The 27,784-nt window shown below is 36.5% G+C and overlaps 1 protein-coding gene and 1 pseudogene across 6 annotated transcripts in view; both read right to left on the bottom strand.

Moving 5' to 3' along the window:
• The window catches only part of Kidins220 (kinase D interacting substrate 220), a 107,296-nt gene that overhangs the window by 26,751 nt on the left and 52,761 nt on the right, over nt 1–27,784 (bottom strand). For all 6 annotated transcript variants that reach the window (XM_046441211.2, XM_046441208.2, XM_046441206.2 and 3 more), the window contains exon 22: nt 23,662–23,824. In XM_046441211.2, the coding sequence (XP_046297167.1) occupies nt 23,662–23,824 (163 nt within the window). The remainder of the gene's footprint in view (nt 1–23,661; nt 23,825–27,784) is intronic.
• Nucleotides 3,650–6,612, bottom strand: LOC124090805 (ADP-ribosylation factor-like protein 1; annotated as a pseudogene).

Here is a 27,784-nt window from a genome sequence, read left to right on the forward strand (position 1 = left end):
AAGAAGTCCTTCTGTAGACATACATACCTGCATGAAACAGAAAAAGTTTTCTGAAATGGGATTACTTTTAATAAAGTAAAATGGCATTCAAACTGATTGTTAGATAAACTTAAAGTGGATGGAAAACCCAAAGATTGACTGCAGAAGCATCATTTGCAAAAGTGACCAAAGTATACCAGAACATAAATAGTTAAAAGGTAGTTCATCTATTTCAGAAGTTTAACCCACAGGGGGTAGGTGGGGGGAGAGTAGGACTAGAAAGATTTAGATAAAAACACACAGCTGACAAGTCACATGAAACAAATTAACTGCATTTAAATGCCAGCGCTGCTTAGGCCTGAATGCGAACAGTGTTCTCAATGCCATGAACAATGGTACTGCTCACAAGCCAGCTACTACTGCCGGGTTCCAGATTGAAGTCTCTCTTCTAACCTTCTGAGCTCAATGCATTAAACTCTTCAGCTAAAAGAGATAGTTATGTAAATTATAATCTTTTGGCAGAGGGCCATCAAAATCATATGGGCCTTTATTTTTTAGATGTTTTTCTAAAGGTTAACATTTAAAGAATTTAAGTAACTTCACTTTTCAATTAAAAATAAATTTAAATTTCCATTATTATGAATCATGTGAACTACAGTTGCCAGCAGTTAAACAGCCCACAGAAAGCATTTAAAAACTTGGGCATCAATGAGCTCCTGGTAAGTTTAAATGCAATTTCTTTCTATGCCACCAATGGAGCAGCACTTGTTAATGCCAACATCAATGTAAGTTAAAGCATTTTAATTACAAATGACAGTGATTTGTAGAAGTCCTTATTAATTTCTTGTAGAATTTACATAAACCATTCAGATCACTTCCATCCAAAATGAAGATTAAAACACGTGGAAAAAAATTCTATTTGAAAAATATAAGTAGGTTCTTAGAGCATAATTTATGAAGAAGGTATTGTTTATCATACTTTTTCTGAAGAAAACTGCCTAGTAACGTCATTAGTTAAAAGGAAGTTAAAATTTAAGATAAATTTTTTAATCTCTCTTTTTTTTTTTTTTGTGCTTAGGAACCAAACCCAGAGCCTCACACTTCTGGGCAAGCAGTCCACCAGGAGCTAAACCCCAGCCAATTTTTCTTTAAAAATTCTTAAATGCCTTAGAATTTTATGACCTTGAAACAAATTTAATTTCTAGTAGACTCTCAAATACCTTCTACCATGGATTGCCCACTTATTCAATACCCTCTATGCCATAAATAATGGAGATTCTGGGAGATGGATGGAACACACAGATAGAAAACAGCCACTGAGCACTATAGTTGAAGGGTCAGGAATAAACAGGAACATGAAATTCACTTGGATGACTACTGCTATCTCTGGAAATACAACCAGAACCCCTAGACTCCTCAGGAGCTAAAAATCAGCTAAAAATTGTCAGCTGTGTGTTTTATCCACCCCACCCACCCACCCCGTTTTCACCCAGTTAATATCCTGTATATCAGCAAAACTTGCCCCTCATCAGGTTGGTCTTCTGAGAGCAGCACATACTCCTCTACTACAGGCCCAGAGCACATATACTTCTTGCATATTACATATCACAACTGGAACTGAACGTTCACTAGTAGAATTATCTTCTTAATGTCCATATCCTTCTCCAAACTATAAGTTCCATCAAAGCTGGGAACAAGTTTGGTTTGTTCACCATGGTATGAAAACTGTCACAACACTGTTGTTCAATAAATATTGGAAGAGTAAATAAATTATGCACAAAAAAATATGTTTTTCCTAAAGAATTCTATTCTTTCAGAATGAAATAATTTTCACTTGTATCTTTTCTGATACTGACATAGCCTTGTGCTTGGGAAAGTGCAGGTTGATCCATTTTGAGTTAATTTTTGCACATAGTGTGAGTTGAGGGTTCAATTTCATTTCTTCTTATGTGTGGAAATCTAATTGTGCCAGCACCATTTGTTGAAGAGACATTCTTTCTATGAAGGAAGTGACACTCTTGTCATTTGTCAAAACTTGATTGGCCATAGATGTTTGGGTTTATTTCCGGACTCTCAGTTCCATTTGGTCTCTATGTCTCTCCAGTGACACAGTGTTTTGATTATTACAGCTTGGCAATGAGTTTGAAACTGGGAAGTGTGAGCCTTACAGTTTTGTTCTTTTTCAAGACTCTTTCAGTTATTTGAGTTATACCTTGCAGTTTCATATGAATTTGAGTATCAGCTTTTCATTTCTGCAAAAAAAGGCTACTGGAAGTCTGATAGAGATTGTGTTGAATCTGTAAATTACTTTGGGTAGTACTGACATTCTATCATTTAGTTTTCCTATTCATAAACATAGAATGTCTTCCTATTTACCTAGGTCTTCTTTAATTTTAGTGATTTTGTGTGCATGTGGTTCCAAGGATCAAACTCAGGACCTTGTGCATGATAGGCAAATGCTCTACCACTGAGCACTGCCAGCCCTTTAGTATTGCTTTCTAGTTTTCGGGGTATACGTCTTTAATCTCCTGGGTTAAATTTTTTAAAATATTTATTTATTTTTAGTTGTAGTTGGACACAATACCTTTATTTAATATGTTTATTTATTTTTATGTGGTGGTAAGGATCGAACCCAGGATCCCTCATGTATGAGGTGAGCGCTCTGCTGCTGAGCCACAACCCCAGCCCCTCCTGGGTTAAATTTATTCCTAGGCACTGTATTTTTTAAGATGTTATTATAAATAGAAATTCCCTTTCAGACTGTTCACTGCAAGTGAACAGAAATACAATCGTTTTTTGTATTGATCTGTACTCTGTAAATTTTGCTGAATTTATTAGTTCTTATGGGATTTCCTTTGGATAGCATTACGTCATCTATGATTAGAAACGGTTTTACTACTTCCTATCCAAGCTGATAGGAATCCTCTCATATATTTTTCCTATCTAATTGCTCTGGCTAGAACTTTAGTACAATGTTGCATACAGTGGATGGAGAGAGGGTATCTTAATGAGTTCAGGCTGTTACTACAGAATACCACAGATAGGTGACTCAAATGGCAGACATTTCTCACAGTTCTGGAGAACTGGAAAGTCTGAGATTAGAATGCCAAATGGCCCAGTTTTGATGTGGGCCTCTTCTTGGTTTGCAGAGAACTAAGTCTCTCCTCTTGCTGTGTCTTCACATAGATGAATGTGGCTCTCTTAGTGTCTTTTTAGTAAGAGCACAAATCCCATCAGGAGTTTTCCACCCCACTAACCTCACCTAAACCTAATTGCTGCCCAAAGGCCCAACTCCAAACACCAGACATTGAGGTTAGGGCTTCACAAATGAGTTTTGGTGTGACACAAACGTTCAGTCCACACACAGCTGGCATCCTTGTCTTGTTCCTGTTTTCAGGAGTGAGCTGTCAGGTGGGGGTTTTTTTGTGTTTTTTTTTTTTTTTTTTTGGTTTTGGTTTTGTGTGTGTTTGGAGTGGGTGTGATGTGTGGTGCTGGGGACTAAACCCAGGGCAACCCAAGCACTTTACCAACTGAGCTATATCCCCAGCCCAGCTATCAGTTTTTCACCACTGTGCTTTTCATAAATGCTCTTTATCATATTTCTTAAGTCTCCTTCTATTACTAGTTTCCTGAGTATTTTTTTTAATTTTTTTTTTAAAGAGAGAGAGAGAGAGAGAGAGAGAGAGAGAGAGAGAGAGAGAGAGAACTCTTTATTTTTTAGTTTTTGGCAGACACAACATCTTTGTATGTGGTGCTGAGGATTGAATCCGGGCCGCACGCATGCCAGGCGAGCACACTACCGCTTGAGCCACATCCCCAGCCCTCCTGAGTATTTTTGATCAACATACTGGATGTTGTCAAATGCCTTTTCTGCATTAACTGAGCATCTCTTGTAATCCTTTTTATTTCCTTAAGGGTGGCAGTAATGTCCCAATTGCTAACTTTAATTATTTTTTATTGATTTTTTAAAAATACGTGACAGTGGAATGCATTACAATTCTTATTACACATATATAGCAAAATTTTCATATCTCTGGTTGTATATAAAATATGTTGACACCAATTTGTGTCTTCCTACATTTACTTTGGATAATGATGTTTATCACATTCCACCATCATTGGTAATCCCCTGCCCCCTCCCTTTGCCTCCCATCATTCTGCCCTAACTAGAATTCATTTATTCCTCCCATGTGCTAACTTTAATTATTATCTTGCCTTTTTTTTCTTTATCAGTCTAATAAGAGATTGCCAACTTTATTTTCTTTTTCCCTTCCTTCCTTTTTTTCCCCCTGTCGAGCTAGGGATTGAACTCACATTCATGCTAGGCAAATGTTTACCACTGAGCAATATCCAAGCCAACATTTTTTTCTTAAAATAGACTTTAAAAAATTTCCTCTAATGTGAATTTTTTTCTTCAATGTGTTGTAAATTTCAGCAAACAAAACCACTTAGGATTGTTTTTACTATCTACGTCATTGATCATCTCTACTAGTGTGGTAAAAAAAGTTCAGATATTCATATTTTGAATGTACTTGCTATGATTTCTTTGATTAGCATTATTTTATTTAAGAGTTAGGCTGTGGGGCTAGGGTTGTGGCTCGGCAGTAGAGCACTCGCCTACCAAGTGCAAGGCCCTGTGTTTGATCCTCAGCACCACATAAAAATAAATAAAATAAAGGTATGTGTCCAATTACAACTAAATAATAATAATAATAATAATAATAAACAGTTAAGCTGTGTGTGTGTGTCTGCTGTGAGTGTTGGCAATTTCAGGAATATGTGGTATACATTATGAGACAAGCTACTGACCCAGAAGTTTCATTTTGGCTCTTACTTCTACCTCCAGCAAGTGATCTCAGGCAAGCCAATCTGCAGAACCTCGGATCCACATTCATAAGATGAAGGCAATAGTACCTGTCCCACCTATCTCACAGGGTCAACATATGTACATATTTTAGATACCTATAAAGTACTATAAAATGATAATAACAGATAAAGTTAGCAAGATTAACCACCAAAATAATTATCTCAACTTGATGCCTATAACCAAATCCTTTTAAATAAAATAGCTAAAAGGGCTCAGGTAAGCAAATAAAGACTATATTAGCCACACTATGTTCCTAGGCTACTCAATTAAGACCAATCTTGTTTAACTCACTTTAGGTGTAAAAATAAGAGTTAAGGTATTTATTAGTGTTTACACAAATAAGTTGCAACCATTAATTCAAAAATAGAAAAGTTTTTCCCAAGAAGAGTGCATTCTTTAATAGAACTATGGGAATAGAATTCCATACAAACAAATATATATATTTTAATATAAGAAAACAAGGAAGTAATACCTACATCACCAAAACAAATAATCAGTTGGTTCAATCAAGATGATTTATCTTTCCAACCATATCCTTATCATTTATTATGCATTACACCTGGCATGTGTCGACAATCACATAACTTTAACATTTAGTAAAGTGAAGCACACCTGTTTGCAAAATGATACATGACACAATCACTTCAGATGATCAGCAACTGAACTGCTATCTGCTCTTTAATGTTTCCGTTCATCATTCTACCACCTCACAAAGGCTAGTGACTCTGCTTGCTAAAGTTGGCAATATTTGTCATTTTCAGCCCTTCAAAGCAGGTAACCCAAGTGAAGGTGCTATCTCTGGGAGAGTTACAGCCTGTTCCATGTTCTGCTTATTTGCAAATATCACTAAGATGGCTTTGAAGTTCTTCACCTTCTGATATGGCAACAACTCTGATTTGGAAATGCCAGTTTGGTATTGGTAACAGCTGTCTACTATATAAATGACTGCATCTATGTTTGGATAATAACATCTCCAGTATGGCTCTGTCCTTCTAAATTCCAGACTTGGATCTTGGAACTTAAAGAAGAAGAAGAAAAAAAAGAAAAAGAAAAAAAAATGTGTGTGTATATAATAAATCCAAAAGTAGGAATAGTGGTAGTGACTTTTTCAGCCTATAATTGCATAAATATTGTGGGTTTTCCAACTCATCTAACCCTCAAATTAAAACCCTCATTTCCTAAATTCCAAACAGACTGGATAAAATACATGAGAAGAGTCTACCATCAAATAGCTGTTGCCCTCATCAATCCTCGGAAACAGCTATTTTGAGCCACCTCTCCTCATCCTGACCTCCAGATTGAGCTTCAAACCTGGACTTCCATATTACTCATCAAATTTGTTATCTTTTCAAAGAAACAATTCTTGGTTTCATTGTTTTTACTGTTACTCTGTTTTGCACTTTATTATTTCTTTCCTCCTACCACCCTTGAGTTTCCTCCTCCCTTGCTTTTCTTTTTCTGATTCCTCAAGGTTTAAAGTTAGACTATGAATGCAAGATCTCTTTTCTTTTTCTCCATCCTTCCTTCCTCCCTCCCTCCCTTTCTTGGTGGTGTTGGGGACTGAGGCCAGGGCCTTGGGTATGCCAGGCCAAGTGCTCTACCACAGAGCTACACCCCAGCCTACTCTCTTCTTTTTTAATGTATGCATTAACAGCAATAAATTTCCCTTTCAGCACTGCCTTTGCTACAACCTGTAAGTTTTACTCATCTCTAAGATCCTTGGAAAGATGCTTTGATAACTATTCCATGAGTCACCTTTCACACATTAGCCTAGAGGTCAGAAAATAGACACCTCACTATACCTAAAGTAATAAAAGTAAGAAAGTAACCAAAGCTGAAATTGTCCACACAGTCTATCCAGAGTGAATACTGCTCAGTAGATCAAAGAAGCAAAGCCTCACTGGCAGAGAAAGCATAGAGGCACCTGCGCACTTGAAGCGGCCAGCTAGGTGCTCGAGACAGCCCTGGGAACAGCGTCAGGTGTTCTCTCTAGTATTCACTGTCCAGAGCCTACACAAATAAGTCAGCATTTCACAGGCATCCTATTCAGCACCTACACTAGGAAACAAGCACAGAGAATAGTCACAACAATACTTCAAGTGTGTGCGTTTCTGGTTTTAAAAAAGGCTTTTGCAAGTATTTAATGTGTTTCGCATTGTTTAATTAAGGATGGTCTAATTAGGGTTAAATAATGCAAACCTTAAAGGTGCTTACCTAAGTTGCCACAGAAACGACTGACAGAGCTTAACAATATTATTCTTTTACTTACTAGAAGAACTTCACATTTTTTAAAAAATATTTTTTAATTGTTGATAAACCTTTATTTTATTCATTTACTTATACCTGGTGCTGAGAATCGAACCCAGTGCCTCATACATATCAGGCAAGCGCTCTACCACTGAGCCACAATCCCAGCCCAGAACTTCACATTTTAAAACATTATTTTCCACTAAGGGTATATATTTCCAAGATAATCTACTTGGCCAAAACATTAGGGCCCAAAATTGCTTTTTTCATATAAATGGGGGAAACAAGTAGGCATGCAGTTTAAAGGATAAATAAAATGTTCAGTATGCAAACTCAGGAGAAGGCTATCACACACCAGTTTTCTCCACAGCGACACTCTGGCTAGGCCCTAGCTAGGTGCTAAATACCACACTGTGGCAGAGGCACCACGTGTCCATGCACACCTGAGCAGCACAATGGCCTCTCCTCCAGGTGATGCTCACTCTCCCAGGTTAGAACTAACCAGAGAAACAAAGAGGTGTTTAAACTGAGGTAGGATCACAACAATTTTATAATATCCTTCAGAGCAGCCCATTTTTCTAATTACATTTGTTTTAAAATGTTATAATTTGAATAAATTGATTTATATTAATTCCGCTTTAGTTAATAAAATTCTACAAAAGATTTCATTTGAAAAAAGGTTTCCACTGATGGTAAAACTATAAAAATAAGTGCATTACAGGATGATGCCTGCTGGGAGCCATTAGCCAAGTAAGTATGACAATTTCCTTGCCAGCGTACCCCATGTTGCAGTGACATTGAATGTACTTAACCTTGCTCAAGGACCAAGGCAGATTAGGGTGTTCCCGGTTTTAAGATAATCTTGTTTAGGGCGTTCCCAGTTTAGGTTCCAGGTTTAAGGTTTAAGATTATTCCTGCTGGGAATAGGGCGTATCCTGCTGCCTGAGTTCCCCTTGAGTTCTCACGGGATTCAGACAGTATATTTTGGAGATAGAAGCCCAGTGGAGGTGGATTTGGGCAGAGAACGTGGATTTGGGCAGAGAACGTGGATTTCCCCAGAACGTGATTGTAGACGGCTGGTGTGAGTTCGGGAATAAAGAGTTGCTGTTTGAATCTACAAGCTGTGTGGTGGCTCGTGATTGTGTGCCCAGCCAGACTGCGGCATTTGGTGGCCCGTGCGGGGAACTTCTGAAGCTTGGAGGTAAGTGAAATTGCTCGCCCCTGAGGAAGAGCGAAAGAATGGGTGACCAACTCAAAAAACAATGTGTTATTGTTTTGATTTATCTTGTTTTTGTTTCAAGCTGCCTATCCCTAGAAATTTCTCAGGCAAACTGGAAAAAATGGTTGACTAAAGGTTTGAAGTTTGTCGGCCCTGAGGAAGAGAAAATTGATACAACGATTTTTTATTCCGTTTTTGTTTCATTCAGTTTCGGCTTTGTTTTGTGCTATCTTATTGGGTTGCGTTATCTTTATAGTAGATTAGAAATTAGTAAAAAACAAACCGAAAAGATGTTAAGTAAATTGTTAGAGGTTCAGACCATGGAGAAAGACATTTTAGATCAAGCAAAAGAGAAGGTCTCTCGAGCTAGTCAGACAGAGGAAGAAAATTTAAAGGAAAAGGGGTTGTTAGGAAAAAGGCCACAACAGGAGGCTGTTACTAACTCCATTTTATCACAAGAGGGCATAATTCAACCAACAGCCCCACCGATGGAGACAGCTGAGTGGCCCTCAAACCCCGTAGTTGATAAATGGGATCCTGAGACAGGACCTCAAAGATTAGCATGCCCTGTACTTGAACAGGCAGGAGGGCAGCGAATTCACCATGCTTTAGATTTTAAAACAGTGAAGCAGTTAAAGGAGGCTGTAACAACCTACGGGCCCCAAGCTCCCTTCACGGTAAGCATGGTCGAGTCCATTACTAACTTGGACATGACGCCAGCAGATTGGGCTAGCATGTGTAAATCTGTACTAAATGGAGGACAATATTTGTTATGGAAGGTTGCCAATGAGGAATTTTGTGCGGAGACAGCTAGGCGAAATGCAGCAGCCGGTTACCCTCAAAGAAATCTAGATATGTTGTTAGGAAAAGGACCTTATGAGGGTCAACGGCAACAAATTGAATATGATCCTGCTATATATGCACAAATTGCTGCAGACGCAGTTAGGGCATGGAAGACTTTACAAGGACATGGAGATTTACAAGGTCAGCTATCTAAGGTAATACAGAGAGCTAATGAACCTTACGCTGACTTTGTAGATAGGCTAATTCAAACGGCTGCCAAAATTTTTGGGGATACAGAACAAGCAATGCCATTAATAAAACAACTGGCTTATGACCAAGCAAATCGTTGCTGCAGAGAGGTTATTAGACCATGGAGACATGAAGATTTAAACACATATATTAAATTATGTAGAGATATTAATGAACAAGGGCAAGTCTTGGCAGCTGCAGTACAACAGGCTTTAGATGCCAGGCCAAAAACATGCTATGATTGTGAACAAACAGGACATTTTAAAAGGAATTGCCCCATAAGAGGAGGGTTTAACAAAAGTAGGTATCAAAGGAATAGAATACCGGGTATTTGCCCACGATGCCGTAGAGGGAGACATTGGGCTAATGAATGCCGTTCTCAAACCACCATAGAAGGTACTCCCTTATCAAAAAACGGACAAAGACCAGGTATTTATCCAAGATATCGTGGAGAAAGGCATCAGGCTCCATTGCCAAAAAACGGACAGGGGGGCCCAATGCTCCGGGGCCCACAACCACAAATATACGGGGCAGTGGAGGATCCCAGCAACACCATCAGGGTAGTGCCCAGGACACATTGTCCATTAAATCCCTCATCAGACAAACCCGAGGGAGCGCAGGGTTGGACATCTGTGCCTCTGCCAGAGCAGTATTAACTCCAGAGATGGGAGTTCAAATCATTCCCACAGGAGTAAAAGGACCTCTTCCCCAAGGAACAGTAGGCTTATTATTGGGACGTAGTTCATCTACATTAAAAGGACTTATGATAAGTCCTGGGGTAATTGATCCTGATTATGTAGGTGAAATAAAAATTATAGCTAGTTCTCCAAGAGGTATATCAGTAATTTCACCTGGAGATAGAATAGCACAGTTGTTAATAATACCCAGCCTACATAATAAATTTCCTAGTCATAGTGTAGAAAGAGGTTCCAGGGGATTAGGCTCCACAGGTGTAGATTGGGCTATGTTGTCTTTAAATTTAGATTCTCGCCCAATGCTAAAACTAAATATTCAAGGTCATGAGTTCAATGGGCTACTGGACACAGGAGCTGACCTTAGCATCATATCTCGTCAAGAATGGCCAAAACATTGGCCATTACAACAAGCCACTCAAACGCTTCGAGGCCTAGGAGTGGCGACTAATCCCCATAGAAGTGCAATGGTATTAGATTGGAAGGATCCTGAAGGATGTGAAGGAACTATACAGCCATATGTATTGGATCATCTTCCTATAAATTTGTGGGGACGAGATGTCCTAGATCAATTAGGTTTGACGTTAACAAATAATATCAATCCTAATGTGCCCACTACTAGAGCTAGACAAGGCTTTAGGAAAGAAAAAAGATTAGGAAAACAAGGGCAAGGTATAACAGCACCAGTACAAATAGATCAAGGAACAGACAGACATGGGTTGGATTTTCAGAAAGGGCCACTGAGACAATCAAAATTACTTGGAAATCAGAAAGACCAGTGTGGGTTCCTCAGTGGCCCCTGACTAAAGAAAAGATACAAGTAGCCCATGATCTGGTCAAACAACAATTAACGGAAGGACATATACAACCTTCCATATCTCCCCATAATACTCCCATTTTTGTCATCAAAAAGAAATCTGGTAAATGGAGATTATTGCAAGATTTAAGAGCCATTAATAATGAGATGGTTGTTATGGGACCTGCTCAATCAGGGATTCCTCAATTGTCTGCTTTGCCAAAAACCTGGCATGTTTTAGCTATAGATATTAAAGATTGTTTTTTTTCAATTCCAATTCATCCCGAGGATAGTCCACGTTTTGCATTTACTATCCCTGCATTAAATCATGAAGGTCCTGATCAGAGATATGAATGGAAAGTACTCCCTCAAGGGATGGCTAACAGTCCAACTATGTGTCAAATATATGTTAACAAAGCAATCCAGCCACTTAGAAATCAAAATCCTGAACTACAAATATTTCACTATATGGATGATGTATTATTGGCACATAAAGATAAAAACATATTGCTGGAATGTTATGCCACACTTACAAACTTATTAAAAAATTATAATCTAGAGATAGCAATAGATAAAGTACAATTAAATTTTCCAATTAATTATTTAGGAGTTCTACTATCCTCAACCATGGTCCGTCCACCAAAAATTCAAATACGAGTAGATCAACTCAAATCACTTAACGACTTTCAAAAGTTATTGGGAGACATAAATTGGATAAGGCCTTATCTAGGTATACCAACAGGAGAGTTGGGACCTTTATTTGATATTCTAAAAGGTCCATCAGATCCAAATTCACCCCGCATGTTAACTCCTAAAGCAAGAAAGGCATTAAAAATTATTGAAACATATATGGAAAACATACATTTGGATAGAATTGATATAAGTTTGCCTTTATTATTTATTGTACTACCAACAAAAAATATTCCTACAGGAGTATTTTGGCAAGAAGGTCCATTATTGTGGATACATTTACCTTATTCTCCTAACACTATTCTTACTAGGTATCCTGAGGCTGTAGGACAATTAATACTCAAAGGAATAAAAGCAGCGAAGGGAGTGTTTGGAATTTCTCCCAATAAAATTATTACTCCATATACTATGGATCAAATTGATGAGTTAGCTAATGAGTTAAATACTTGGGCAATAATCATGTGTAAATCTAATGTTTCATTTGATAATCATTTACCATCTAATCCTTTGTTGTCTTTTTGGTCTAAGCATCCTGTAGTTTTTCCTAAAATGACAAGAAAAACACCTATCATGAATGCTCCAAATATATTCACTGATGGGTCAAATAATGGTACAGCAGCAGTAGTTACCCCTGATCAAACTTTTACATTTTTAGTACCCAAACAATCAGCTCAAAAGGTAGAGCTTAATGCAGTATTACAAGCTTTTGTGATGTTTAAAGATTCTGTATTTAATTTATTTTCTGATAGTCAGTATGTAGTTAATGCTATAGTATCTCTTGAAGATGCTGGTAGGATTTCCCCTTCTTCTACTGTTTTCTCTTTGTTTTCCACTATACAAAGTCTAATCTGGGACAGAAAAGATCCATTCTTTATAGGACATATTAGGGCACATACAGGATTGCCTGGAGCCCTTAGTTTAGGCAATGATTTAGCAGATAAAACTACACATGACATACATATTTTCTCTACATTTGAAGAAGCTACAAATTTTCATAAAAGGTTTCATGTTAATGCTAATACTTTACAAAAGCGTTTTAAAATAACTAAGGAACAAGCCAGACATATAATAAAACAATGTCAAAATTGTGTGACATTTTTACCACAAGTTAATCTTGGAGTCAATCCTAGAGGACTGATACCTAACCATATTTGGCAGATGGACGTCACACACTTGCCAGAATTTGGAAAATTAAAATATTTACATGTTACAGTCGATACTTCTTCTGGATTTTTGATGGGCTCCCTTCATGCCGGAGAAAAAACTAAAGATGTTATAGCTCATTGCTTACAAAATTTTGCCACTGTGGGCGTTCCTAAACAGTTAAAAACCGAAAATGGTCCTGGCTATACCTCTACCTCTTTTAAACAATTTTGCTCATCATTTGGTATTACTCATATAACAGGAATCCCATACAATCCACAGGGACAAGGCATAGTTGAAAGAGCTCATCAAACTATTAAAACATACTTATTAAAGCAAAAAGAGGGAATTGGAAGGGGGTATATATCCCCCAAAGATAAACTTAAAATAACGCTTTTTACTCTAAACTTTTTAAATTTGGATTCTTCAGGACTCAGTGCTGCGGAAAGGCATATGTATCCAAAAAATGTACATAAGCCTAAAGTACTTTGGAAAGATATTCTAACAGGACAATGGAAAGGTCCTGACCCAGTGATTGTCTGGAGTCGGGGGTCTGTTTGTGTTTTTCCACAGGGAGAACAGCAGCCCATTTGGATTCCAGAGAGATTAACTAAAACAGTTTCTACAGATCGAAAAGAAGATGATTTGACTCAAATCCATAACAGTTGATATCCAGAACTCCAGCTTGGCCATTCTTACATCTGCGACAGTGATTAACCAGGATGCTTTTTTCAATAGCTATTTTATTATTGCATTTTTCCACATCATAAGGTTCTATTTTTATTTTTTGAGCTCATACAAACCTAGGTTAATGTTTTTCTGATCAGTTTTATTTTTTGACTGTGGAGTTTTTAAACATTGCAATGGAGATTTCACCTAGGTAAAGCTACAAGGCCTTTACTATTTTCTTATGTGTTGTACGTTTGTGTACACTCTTGTGTTTTGTGTTGTATGTCTGTATGTGCGTATGTCCATATTTCTTGTATGAGGAGCGCTCATGAAAAAATGGATCCGAATTATTATTATTTTTTTTATTCACGTGATTTAAATGGTTTAATTTAAATTAGGTAAACAGCTGTTAAGGATTGTTTTTAAAGGTGGTTAACAGATCTGTTTGTTTACTAGTTTAAATTAGGTAAAAGGCTGTTAAGCATTGTTTTTAAAGTAGGTTAACAGATCTGTTTGTTTACTTTCACCTTTCCTTTTCATTATATTTAATAATTCTTTTCAGGATAATGTCTCTTTAGCATCATTGCCAGAATTCCTATCTCCATCCCAGTGCCAGTGAAGAACTCAACAAGTAATGCTCAATCAAAGAGTCAACTTACTTTGGGAGGAAACGGATTTTGGGAGGAAATGGACATATTGATAGATTCCTCTGCTTTGAACTGCTTGCAGAACTTGCCTGGACTATGTAACTATCGTTTGATGGTGTCACTAGTGATGCAATTTTTATTTCCTTACCAGCGCACCCCATGTTAATTGTGATAGTGCTGACATATCTTTGCTGATGGTGTCACCAGTGATGCAATTTTTCCCAAGGAGCCGTCAATTGGCTTGGTGTCGTGGCATTTCTGTATCCTCCTCCCTTCTGCTAGTGATGGTCTAAAATTTGGGGGCCAATGGCTTATGCTGGACCGGTAGTCAGTGACGGGTATGATCCAATTGCAGTGGTATCAACCTAAGACAGGAGGCTGACGCCTAAAGGTCAGTTTTCCGATGACGGGTAAGAACCATATGTTGAATTGGACAACCTACCAGGCACGGTCCATAAGCCACATTAACCTCACTCCCCCACTGGCACCAAGGCCAAATTTGGGGGCCAACAGAGGTGAGGCAAAGAACCTCACCCCCCCACTGGTGCATAGACCTATCCACAAGTATGGCTGTATGCTGGACCGGTAGTCAGTGACGGGTATGATTCAATTGCAGTGGTATCAACCTAAGACAGGAGGCTGACGCCTAAAGGTCAGTTTTCCGATGACGGGTAAGAACCATATGTTGAATTGGACAACCTACCAGGCACGGTCCTTAAGCCACATTGCTTGTTGTTTAATTAATCAGAAGGGGGGAGATGCTGGGAGCCATTAGCCAAGTAAGTATGACAATTTCCTTGCCAGCGTACCCCATGTTGCAGTGACATTGAATGTACTTAACCTTGCTCAAGGACCAAGGCAGATTAGGGTGTTCCCGGTTTTAAGATAATCTTGTTTAGGGCGTTCCCAGTTTAGGTTCCAGGTTTAAGGTTTAAGATTATTCCTGCTGGGAATAGGGCGTATCCTGCTGCCTGAGTTCCCCTTGAGTTCTCACGGGATTCAGACAGTATATTTTGGAGATAGAAGCCCAGTGGAGGTGGATTTGGGCAGAGAACGTGGATTTGGGCAGAGAACGTGGATTTCCCCAGAACGTGATTGTAGACGGCTGGTGTGAGTTCGGGAATAAAGAGTTGCTGTTTGAATCTACAAGCTGTGTGGTGGCTCGTGATTGTGTGCCCAGCCAGACTGCGGCATTTGTGCCCAGCCAGACTGCGGCAGATGCCTACCCAGTTACAAATGTAAGTGATCAGATAACAGCAACTCAGATGACAAAACAAAAATTCAAATCTAGAGCAAGAGATGATTTAAGTAAAAAGAAGCAAAATAATTCACAAGTGATTCAATATGAAAATAGTATTTGTCATTAAAAAACACAGCCTGATTCTGGTATCCAGAGTCTATGGTATGCTATCAATTTTTAAATGCTCAGATGTAAGTAAATGAGATCAAATTTTTATAGCTGTTTGAGGCAACACTAATAATACTGCATGTTGAGACCAGGTGATAAGATATCCATCACTTAATCATATATATGGAAACAAATGTTTTGTAATAAAACCCTGAATAACAAGCAAAGAGAAATCAAATATGAATATTTGAAGCAAAGTCAACTAATGAATATTTGAAGCAAAACCTTAATTACACAAAGTATCTTAAAATATTAGTATTTATATGGCATTTGCCAGTAAATGGATGGAACTGGAGACTATCAAGCTAAGGGAAATAAGCCAATCCCAAAAAACCAAAGGTTAAATGATCTCTCTGATGTGTGAATGCTGACTCACAATAGGTGGGGGAGGGGTAGGAATGGGAAAGACAGTAGAATGAATCAGACATCACTTTCCTATGTTCATATATGAATTCATGACCAGTGTAACTCCACATCATGTACAACCACAAGAACAGGAAGTTATACTCCATGTATGCATGATATGTCAAAATACATTCTACTGTCATGTATAACTAAAAAGAATAAATTTTTTTTAAATTAGTATTTAATATTTTTAAATCTAAATACAAACTAATAAAAAGATGTTTTTAAAAATCTCTTTTTTTCAAATCCACCCTCTGCCCAAATATTAATTCAAAAGATTTCTAGGAGAGAGCTGGGGCATAGCTCAGTTGTAGAGCACCTTCGCAGCATAGGTTTCCACTAAGGGTAACCGAGGGAGGAAGGGAGGAATTAATTAATTTTAGGAAAAAAAGCTATTAGCAAACTTTAAAACCATACGACATGATTAGATTCATTTGCCTATGGTCATGATTCTCAGTGCTGGTTAATGTTGGGAGGGAGAGAAGTAGGGAAAGGAGGTGAGTAAAGAGAGAGGAGAGGGAAGGAAGTACATGAAAATTCAACCTTTCATTAAATCATTTTCCCTTGTTTTTCTGCTATGGAAAGGGGGAACAAAAAGCATCACAAAAAAACATTTCATGGCCAAACGTGCTGACGGTGTTTGCAGTGCCACACTCCCATCTTGTGGACTTGCTGAACATTGCTAACAGAAGCCACTTCTGCAGGTGGTCTTCCATTAGCATTAGCACCTCATGTTATTTTAGCCTTGTAATGGCTATCGATTTTTGTGGCATATTATTCTAGTTTTTCTTGTATTTTAAAATGGTTTAAAATATTTTGATTTGAAAATCTGAAATCACAAACCTCCACTGAAAAAATTAACTTCAGAAAAAGAAAAGTTAACTGATCTCTGAAGGCATATTAATTTGGGGTGGTAAATTTGAATTCTTCGATAATTAGATGTGTCTAAAAATATACTTACAAAATATTTTGCATTATAAAAAATATATACAATAATAAATAAAATAGTTAATTTTATATATTAAATGTATTTTTTAACATATTAAAACCTATTTTAGAAAAACTGACCTTGTCACTTGTTTCTAAAAAGCTTTAGTTAATATATTTGAGTTTTTCTTGTTGAAATTAGAAACACACAACTTTGGAACATTTAAAATTCTTTGTTTTACATTTTGCATGAAATGCTAAAAATGACATTGAGTTAAAAGTTCAGAAAATATTTTAAAAATCAATTTTTTCTATAGAAAGTGAAAGAAAAGCTATTGAGAAAGATACCTAGGAAAAAAATTATAGCCACTTACTAAAAAGAAAAATAGTTCAAAGGATTAAATAAACAGATGTACCAGCTGTTAAAGTACTAAATTACCACAAATGATATTTTTAAAGCTTTCCTTACAAAATCTACTGCAGTTACTAGGCATTTATTTGGAATTTTCTACAAGTTGATAAGAAGCTCGCATTTTTTTTCCAATAGAAATGACAAACTTAAATTATTTAGAAAAATTTCTACCTGAGGTACCTTCCTACTGATATGTATTAACTATTATAAATATTTATGGGCTTATCAATGAGAATTGAATAAAATATATCTGGAAATAAAATCAGTTTAATCTTGTGTTTCTACTATCCATGTGGCTACAAAGGCTGGCTCCTGGCTCTGAAAAACAGGCCTGGAGAAGCTCCACACAGTGGCTGCTATGTCTCCCTCCTGCTCCGCCTCCTAGGCGATAAGGAGAATATATTAAAGTGCTTAATCCAATGCACAGAACATACAGAGGGATCAAATAATATATCAGCTAGTACTTTTTCTAGAATGTGCCCAGCACAAAACAAACTCTGTATATGTTTAATGAATGAACACAAAATGTTTTATCCTTTAAAATCACACTGAAAATCTATAAGAAAAAAATTGAAGGAGGGAAGGATCCATCTAAGTCTGCCAACACAAAGCAACTCTACCATGACCTTCATGAAGGGATTATAAACATGAGAACCTCAGAAAGGCAGCTGAACTCAAAGTTACAGGTAAATGCTCAAGAAAAAATGACTGTGATTTTAGCATCACCTGACAAAAAAGCAGAAGCCATTCAGTGTGAGGTGAAGTACCCAATCACCATTCAATTTATATGGCCCACGACCTTATTATGTACCTGGGACCTACTGGGGGGACAACATAAGAAACATTTTATCCACATTTAGAACCAATGAACCAAGTCTAGACTGACAGTGTTCTTTTTCAAAATGAAGTGAGTCTTCTCTTCCTCAATCCAAATGTCAGCATCAGATTTCTTCATTCTTTCATGAATACTCACTACTGTCTTCTCTATACCAAGTCACTGTAAAAATTTCAGCAAAAATGTATTTAAAAAGCTACAGTGCAAAAAGAGCAATGCAAATATTTGTAAGAGAGTACCTATGGCAAGCATCTTAGTACACAATGGACACATCTCAGAGATGTGGGGTATCTGGGCTTCCTGAGATAGTGGCAATTAAGATGAGACCAGAATAATGAGGTGGGATGGAGAGGAGTATGGGCCAGAGACAGGAGAGTGTGGAAAAGTGAAGAATAAGTGAAAAGAAAAAAGAACTGGTGAACCTTGCTAAGGTTGCTTGAAACTCCAGTAAAAACCTGAGTCATGCGTGGCAATTTTTGAGTACTTATTCCCCTTTATTCTTAGAACCCAGTGTGTTATGCAAATTCCATCATTTCCACTTTACACTGCCACACATTAAATTCAGTGTTACTCTAAAAGTAGTTCATCAATTGTTCTACTGCCTATAATATCTTCCTACACCTAGAAGTCCTCAATAATACTAAACATCAGCTTTCACTCTCAAGTAGGGGTTTAAGTACTAGGAGGGCAGATCATGAAACCGGCTACAAGGAAGAAGGCAACTTTAAAATATGATCCAAAAAGTAGGCCCTAAACCCACCATTTTATTAGAAAATAAAGAATAAAGTGACCCTGAGACACCAGAAACTATTTCGACAGGAGAGATACACAGGGAAATTGGGCCTATAAATTCTGACAGATGTACAAAATAACTACAGGATTTTCTTTCAGTGCACTGAGGTTACTACCCAGCTCTGACATAGTCATGGAGTGCCACCCATGCCATTTCCTCCCACTCATTTCATCTTTATTATGAGCTAAGTAGTTGGCAGACCATTTTCTGTACCTCTCACTTATCTTAATTTTCCCACCAAGATTTACTCCTATCCCTTCCCAGCAAGACATTCATAAAATATGCTTCTCTTAATCAACAGAGTTTCCTAGGACAAGTCTGGACAACCAAATAGTAAACATTACAGCATCAGGGAAATGGACACCATTTTTTCTTTCTTATTTTAATGTGGGTTTTTTAAATAACTTTATTTTATTTATTCATTTATTTTTATGTGGTGCTGAGGATCGAACCCAGGACCTTGCACGTGCAAGGCGAGCGCTCTACCGCTGAGCCACAACCCCAGTCCTGACACCATTTTTTCTTAACCCTGCAATGAAACTTCATTTCTCTCAGAGCAAAAACCAAAGTCCTTATAGTGATCTTCCAGAAGTGGCCCATGACCCCAGAGATACTTTACTACTGAGACTCACTGCAGTCTTTTTTTTATTTTTTATTTTTGGAACAGAGTCCTACTAAATTGCTTAGGGTTCTCACTAAGTTGCCCACACTGGCCTTGAACTTGTGATCCTCCTTCTTCAGCTCCCAAGTTGCTAGGATTATAGGCATGTGCCCCTGTGCCTGGCAAAACGATGTTCTTTGTACTACAAGACAGGTGAGACAAAATTTCACAAACTAACTAAGGTCTAATTTTTCACGCCATTCAAATTTAAAGTTTAAGTCCATATGAAAAGGAAACAAGCCTGTGCGAAATCCACTCCAAATGATGAAGAGTAAAAATGAAAAAAAAAGAAAGAAAGAGCAAAAAGAGGTATGAGATGACTGGAAACAATCAAATTAAGCTTTTGAAAGCTTTGTGTGAACACCAGACGGAAACATCCTAAGACATGACATTCATTCATAAGACATGATGGAATAATTTTAAAATATTAAATAGGTCTAAAGGCCAAAACTTAGACATCCACAGTATCCATTCAGCAAATAGCTATTTTAATGAAATGGAAAATGGCTACCATTCTCAAGCTGCCTCAAAACTTGTCCAATTGTTTTTTTTTTTTTAATTAAACGAGTAAAAAATGAAATATGTTATCTTTTACACAAAATGATTCTGACCATATCATCCTGAGTAAAAAAAAGACAGATTAAGCAGAGCCAAAATAAAAATTTAAAACATTATCTTCACAAAAACTATACTTAAATTGATCTTTTAAAAACCTTTATCGTTGCTTAAAATGCAAGAAATAAACTTTTATCCTAAAATATTTTAACAGTCATCTAAAGTGCTGCAATAAAGTCAACAGAAAATCTATCTAGTTTTTATTTTACTCTCATTCTTCTTACTAAATGTATGTTAACAAAAAAAAAAAAAACCCTCTCAAATGATCTAGACAAAAGCTTTTAACTCAACACATAATTGCAAGAAAATTACAATAATTGTACCAATTAAAATAATCTTGAATGAACAGTATGTCATCTTAATGTTCCAATGGTTTATAGAGGGATCTACTTAATTAGCTGAAATTGCTTTCCAGTGTTAGTATCAAATGTCATTTGTTAAAAGTTGAACAATTTAGAAAATAATTTAACAAAGCAATTTTACCAAACACCAAGAACCAACATTTTCTTTCTCAGATGAATAAAGCAAGCAGATGTGTCATCAAATTGCTATAAAAATAAATGAGGCTTTTTATGGATTAAAAAAGTAAATTTTACTACTAACGTTAAAAATACTATTTTCTGATTGTTTTTACCAAATCAGATTTCTTTAATAAAATAAATGAATATCAATTATATACTGCTGCTTTTTATGGCTGTAAATAAAACTTTTTATTATTCAAATGACAAGCATCAAAGAACTCAACCACAGCTAACTAGAAACAGTTATCTAAATTACTGTAACATCCTCCAATATATGGTCTTTCAATATGCTGATAAAACTATCTTCCTATAGTTTTTCATTCCAAATCATCTCATTATATTTAATTATCTTAAGTCAACTCCTCATGAATCCTCAAAGATTACTTTCTACACTTTTTCTTGGCCTGGCTACAAATATTCTTCGTAAGTATTTGTTAGCATATAAGACAGACTTATTTCTCCAAAAAGAAAAAAGTCACCTTGAATCCAACTGACTCAAGGACTATGAGCTGCAAGGGCTGAGGTAAAAAACCAGTCTCTTACTGGTTTCATCACAAAACAAAGTTGACCTCACGATTCATTATGCCTCCAACACACGATATTCTATATTGACTTGAACAACAACAAAAAAATCCCTTACAAAAAATTCACTCTGAGGTATTTTTGTTATATGATGAAAAATGCCCACACCCCCCAAAATAGTTATTTCACAAATATTCTATTTTTTATAAGCAGGGTACAATAATTACTATTACCTTCAAACTATATGTTAATTATTCTTTACTATAAAATACATTTCAATTAATTTAAAAACAAATTTTTGAAAATTTTCTACAAGGCTCAAAATGCTGGAAATTAGGATGAAAATTTTTAAAAGGTCAGGCAATTTTCTATTGGCAAAGAACAGTGGTTTTAGACTATGAAGTTTTAGACTAAGATTCAATCTGATACCAATTAAATTTAACTGCTAATTGCATAAGCCGTCTTATTTTAGCTGTCCTCCAGTTGCTTCAAATGTGTTTTCTTTTAATCAGAATTCAGGTTCCTCAAAACTCAAGCATTTTGTAACTTTTGGAGCCTACCATTAAGATAATGGCTTAATCCCCCCAAACCAAAGGTTGAATGTTCTCTCTGCTAACCCACATCAGGGGGAGGGAGAGAATATAAATTCAGTGGATTAGATAAAGGGGAATGAAGAGAAGGGAGGCGGGGGGAGGCGGGGATAGGAACAGAAAAGACAGTGGGATGAATCTGACATAACTTGCCTTTGTACATATATGACTATACCACAGTGAATCTCAACATTGTGTACATCCACCAGACTGGGATCCTAATTAGAATAAGTTATATTCCATGCTTGTATAAATATATCAAAATAGATTATACTGTCATATATAACTAAAAAGAATAAAAATAAAAATGATAATGTTTTAGATTATGAAATATGTAAACTGAGGCACACACATATGAACACCCTGTCCAGTATTACTCTGGTGATTATTAGCAGAGTAAGGACTGGAGCGAAGGGACCTAGACTTCTGAGTCATTGCTCTGTTCACTAAATCAGGCTGCTGGGCTCTGTGATAGGTGCCATCACAGTGTGAATTCACTTTAATGTGATGCCCAGCATAACGACATCATGGACCCATTCTAACCACCTCTCTGAACTTTATAAAGAGACAGAAATATATAAGGCACCAGGCAGAGCTTCCGGTGCTCGGGAAAAAAGGCTGGCGATGCTAAACAACCTGCCCTACTTAAATAGTCCTGTGAGAGAATTAGCTCCCTGTAAGTATTCAGATTTCTTAAAAACTAGAAATGCATTGCTAGATTAAAGCATTAGTCTAAGAACTATGTCAATTCTCAAATTACTTCTGCTATGCCTTCCGAAGTCATCCTTCCAGTTTGGATAAAGCTTTTTTTCCCTAACTTCAAATTCAGTACAGTTCTAAGGAAGATTTATCCTTTTCTCTGACATATTCTTATTTATACACAAATGATAACACAAATTTCTCAAGGATAAATGAAAGTTCTCAAAGGACTGTTGTTCATGTTAAATAGGGCTTTATGAGAGCATGAGAAAAATAAGTCCCATGATATTGGTATTAATTATTATTAAGCAGTAATACTTTTTAAAAATTTTTAACTATTTAATAACTGTGCTTATCTAGCAAGCATTCATAATTTCACAGCTTCTGTGTTCTGATAGACCAATTTTTTCAAGAAATAAAGTTAGTAATTACCGCAAAACCAAAGGAAAAACAGACTCATGTGTCTCATAATACTATGATTTCCAAAAGATCAAAGACCAGAAACAATTTGGTGCCACCTTCACAAGCCTAAGGGAATCATGTACTACTCTACCTGCTGCTACTGGAACACCTGCTAAATCTGGTACTCTGGGTTTAATCTACTGATCAAACTACATAAATTATATAGCAAAACTTAGAACAGCTCAAAATCTTTAGATAAATATAATAACAAACTTCTAAAATTCTAAAACCAGTTATTTACCTAGAAAACATTTAATAAGATGTGCATAACAATAGGGATTGGAAAATTAGGAAAACCATTTGCTGACAATACTTTAAGGGAATAAAAATTACTTGAAATCTTAAAAGTTTTAATATATGAGCTATATGCTAAATATTTTGTTAGATTTAATATTTCATTTACATTTTCAAAACAGTTGTGATTAACCTAATTATATCAAACTGTATAGTTCCTTTGTAATATCTTTTTTTCTAAAGAGAGAGTTTTTATAGAATAGGAATAGGAATTAAAGTTTTTAAAGGTATTGAAGTGCTTTTGTAATAAAAAGCACTGACTTTATTTTTGAATTTGATAAGAAACCAGTAACTCTAAAAACTTTACATACCCGGAAAAGGAAAAATAAGTCCAAATAAAGATGTAAATTTTACATGAAAGAAAATATACCTGTGCTAATACCACTCCAAAATTATAATGGAATTAATAAGTAGTTGAATTCAGAAGTATTCATTTTATACATGATTTTGTATTCTCTTTGCTTTATGTATGGTTAATTTTATTCTAAAATTTCAACCTTAGATGAACTTAAATACAAAGAAGTCAAACAAATTACCTTTCATAGATGGTTTTTAATGTCATTTGATCTGGAACACCCTCGGTCTCTTCCAAATACAATATTAGCCATGAAGTCCGATATGGCCACTGCTCAGTAAGGTTGATCCAGCTAGCAAGCCTGTCCCAATTGAAACTAATCTGATTGGCTCTCAGTAATCGCCCTTTGAAGAACACAGAAACATTTAAATATTAATATATGTGCAATATTATGTCAAATAAAACACTTAGTTATTCACAAATAACTTAAAGTTTTAAAATTTGCCATATGGTTATATTACAAATTCATAACTAGTATTTATACACTAAAATTCAGATTTTAAAGACAAAGACTTAAGCATTATTTTATTTAATTCAAAATTATTTTTTGTTTAGTTTGATATTAGTGAAATACACTTCTTTGACCACATACATGCTGGCAAAAATCTTTCAAGCTGTGTATCACATAATCTCAATGCTTCCTACAAACATACAGTGGAGCATCAATTCACCCACGGCAATCCCATCCTTTAAAGTACCATCAGCTAAGATCCTACGGATCCAAAAACGCTAGCCCACTGTTTTACCATGGCTGGATGTGCAACCCCGTACACTTCCATTTTTATGTACTAAGGGCAGCCTATGTAAATGACCTAACAACTGAGCTGTCTACGTATCTAACAGAACAAGCCTGCCTGCTGCTGGAGTTTTCCGAGGACTCTTGTTCCACCACGGGTGGCTGCGATCCTTAGACTTTCACACCAGTGCTTCATTTCATTGCACTGTGAGCTTCACTGTCATTTGGTAAGGATCCTGAATTGCTGGTATTTTTGCTTTTTTCTTTTAAGATACTGTTAGTTTTATTTCCATTATCATCAATTTAGTTTGTCTGGACTAAGATAGCTATTTGCTTCAGTTCAAATATGAAGCATCCCTCTTCTTGCTGCTAATAGATATAGATATATAAACCCCAACCCAATTCTTCCCATATCTCCAGTCCCTCATTCCTTCAGCAAATTTGCTTCTACATGCAAACTACGTTTTCATTCCTGAACTCTTTTTCCCTGGAAGGTGAGGTTTGGTCTGCCAGAACAGCAACAGGGTCATTACGTTCTATAGCTTATGAGCTATGGTCATAAGCATTTGAGAGCTATGAAAACTTAAGAATTTCATAATCGGTGATAAACTAATGCTGGGGATAAAATGCTTAACAAAATAGATTTGCTCCCAAACTACATGAAGCCTATTCTCAGTGGAACAGACAATAAATCAAACAAAAAAAAAGTATGAAATGAATTAATCAAAAATCATAACAAAAGATGTGGAGATCTACTCTCAATAGAAAAGTACTCATAGAACTAAATGTTTACAAAAAAAAAAAACAGGCAATGAAAAGCAGAAAGTTAAAATACACCTGCAACACTGTTAATATACTTAGACTAAAACTTCTGAACTGAAAAATCTTTGAAAAACATTAGAAGTTAATTGCACTGGTAAGTTACAGAAATGTAGGGTGAAACTTCATCCCCTAATGGCTGGATTTGATCCTCAAAATAACCAGTTGCTTCATTTGAGTTTTAAAATTCACTCATTGAGCATGTTAGTGACTGATGACAGAGACATCATTATGTCTACATTCTAAAAGAACTCAAGACTAGATTGAGTAAGAGAAGGAGAGAAAATCAGTTATAAAACCATGGGACGCACACACACTGGAAGACCCAATCAGCACAATCCAGAAGCAGCAGCTGGGGGAAGGCCGCCCCAGGGGAACCTCCCGAAGGAAGCTCGGAGAGAGGAGCAGTGAGCCCACTGAGGAAGGGTGGAGGAGAAGCCCAGGGACCCGCCTGGGCTGAGCTGTGAAGGAACTAACTGATCACACACACAACTGGAAAAGTGTAAGTGGAAAAAAAAAGCCTTCTTCCTTAAGAATATACCTACCCTGAATTAGTTAAGAAATAAGATTACAGCAAGAGAAAATTCTGTTCAGTGAAGGTTTTTAAGATTATTTTTAATTTAATTCTCCAACTTTATCCATAAAATAAAGCACGTTGCACAAAATAAAACATGCTTTTTAAACAGGAAAACACTCAAGTAAATACTTACCAAAACTTATCTACTGAAACCCCAAATTCTTTTCTGATATGAGCCTGTCTGTCACAGGTCTTTTCTAAGAGTGACAACCATTTGCACAGTGCTGACAGACAGCATGTGTTTTTACATAAATGGGAATGGCATCTTCAAGAGGCTAAGGAACAAATCCCAGGCTCAAACCCAAGACCTGTACCTTGTCCTGCCCTTCCCAATAAAATATATTTCCTTATACACTTCCAATTAATTTTCCCCAATTACATGTAAAATTCATCATGGAAACAATAAAAAATTCCATTAAAATACAAAGATTTCAGTCTGTAAGTTCAAGAGTTACTATAATAATTTTAATTTTAAGCAATTAAACAAATGGCATTCGATGCTTTTATGAAATGGAAATTTTACCAAGAAATCTTTAATTTTCAGGCAGGGTTAGAGCTGATGAAACATAGAATAAAAATATTTCTGGTGTGATAGTATAAAAAGTTTCCCATTAAAGACTAATATTAGATGGGGCTGGGGTTGTGGCTCAGCGTTGGAGTGCTCGCCTAGCACGTGCGAGGCCCTGGGTTCGATCCTCAGCACCATATAAAAAATAAATAAGTAAATAAAGGTATTGTGTCAGCCACAACTAAAAAATATTTTTTAAAAAAGACTAATATTAGAGAAGTTCTTAGATTTAAGATGTGGTTTTGTTTCTACTCTGAAATATATAAACATCAGTATTTTTAAAATGCAAATCTCTGTATCAATTGTTAAATGATATTGATAATTTCAGCCTCTTTAGAGTGTCCCCAAATGTCTAACATATAAACATAATCCGAAGTTCTTCCTACAGATTTTAGGCCACTGGTTGTCTCTCTCACACCACTTCTACCCCTTTCCTCTTTTACTCTCCAAACTCCAACCACTGTGACCTCCAGCTATTCCTGGAGCCCTACCTCAGGGCCTTTATACTTGTTCCTCCTTCTGCTTAGGAAGCTTTTCTTAAGAAATATGTAAAAACTTAGTTCTCACTTCATTCAGGTCTCTTTCATTCATTCACAACAGTGTGTCCCAGATATTGTGGGTATTAAGGAAACAGCAATAAACAAGAGAAGCAAAAATCCTTGCCATGTGTTTTACATTCTTCTGAGGAGAGATGGGCCAAAAAAAGGTAAACGATAGAATGTACTGAAAGACAGAGTGAAATCAAGCAGGAAAGGGACAAAGCAAGGCAGGTCGATGAGGGGAGGTCATTCTGTGTAAGACAGTGCAGGAAGAGCTCACTGAAAAGCAGACAATTAAACCAAAATTTTAAAAGAAGGAAGAAAACCCAGTATGCATAGATCTAAAGAATAATCAATACAATTTTCATTTCTTCAAAACAAAAGTGGGAAGCCCTTAAGTGGGAACATTCCTGGCATTTTCCAGAACAACAAAGGAAGCCAGCAAGAGATAAAGGGAGGGAGAGGAGGAGAAGAGGTTGGAGGGGAGAGAGAAAGACAGATCCTAAAGGGCCTTCTAAGAAACTGTAAGGACTCGGAAGTTCACTTTTAGGAAAATGGGGACACATAACAGAGTTTTAAGCAGAGAAATAACATGACAGTTTCAATTTATAAGAATTACTGTGACTGCCACATCTCTAGACAGTAGAAAGAAAAAGATAAGAGCAGGGACCAGTTAGAAGACTGGTGCAACCATTAAATCAACAGCGGTGAGACACAACAGTACATCAGGTAAGGGCAGACTGCGACAATGAAACGCGGTCAGACTCTGAATCAGACCAACAGTAAAAAACTAACCAACAGAGGACTGGGACGTAGCTCAGAGGGGGAGTGCTTACCTAGGCCCTGGTTCAAGCCCCAGTACCCCAGGGGGAAATTTTTTAATAAACTGGAGGTAGACAATAAGGTTTTATTTTTCCCTCAAGGGCGTAGGGAAAAAGTTGGATTAATACAAATAAATAAATAAACAGATGCTGAAAAAGCATTTGATAAAATACATCACTTCTTCATGTTCAAAACACTAGAAAAACAAGGAATAGTAGGATCATTAAAAAAAAAAGTTGGATT

The sequence above is a fragment of the Marmota monax genome, unplaced genomic scaffold, assembly GCF_021218885.2.
Source record: "Marmota monax isolate L192 unplaced genomic scaffold, Marmota_monax_Labrador192_F-V1.1 WCK01_AAM20220418_F8-fsc00010, whole genome shotgun sequence".
Taxonomy (NCBI): domain Eukaryota; kingdom Metazoa; phylum Chordata; class Mammalia; order Rodentia; family Sciuridae; genus Marmota; species Marmota monax.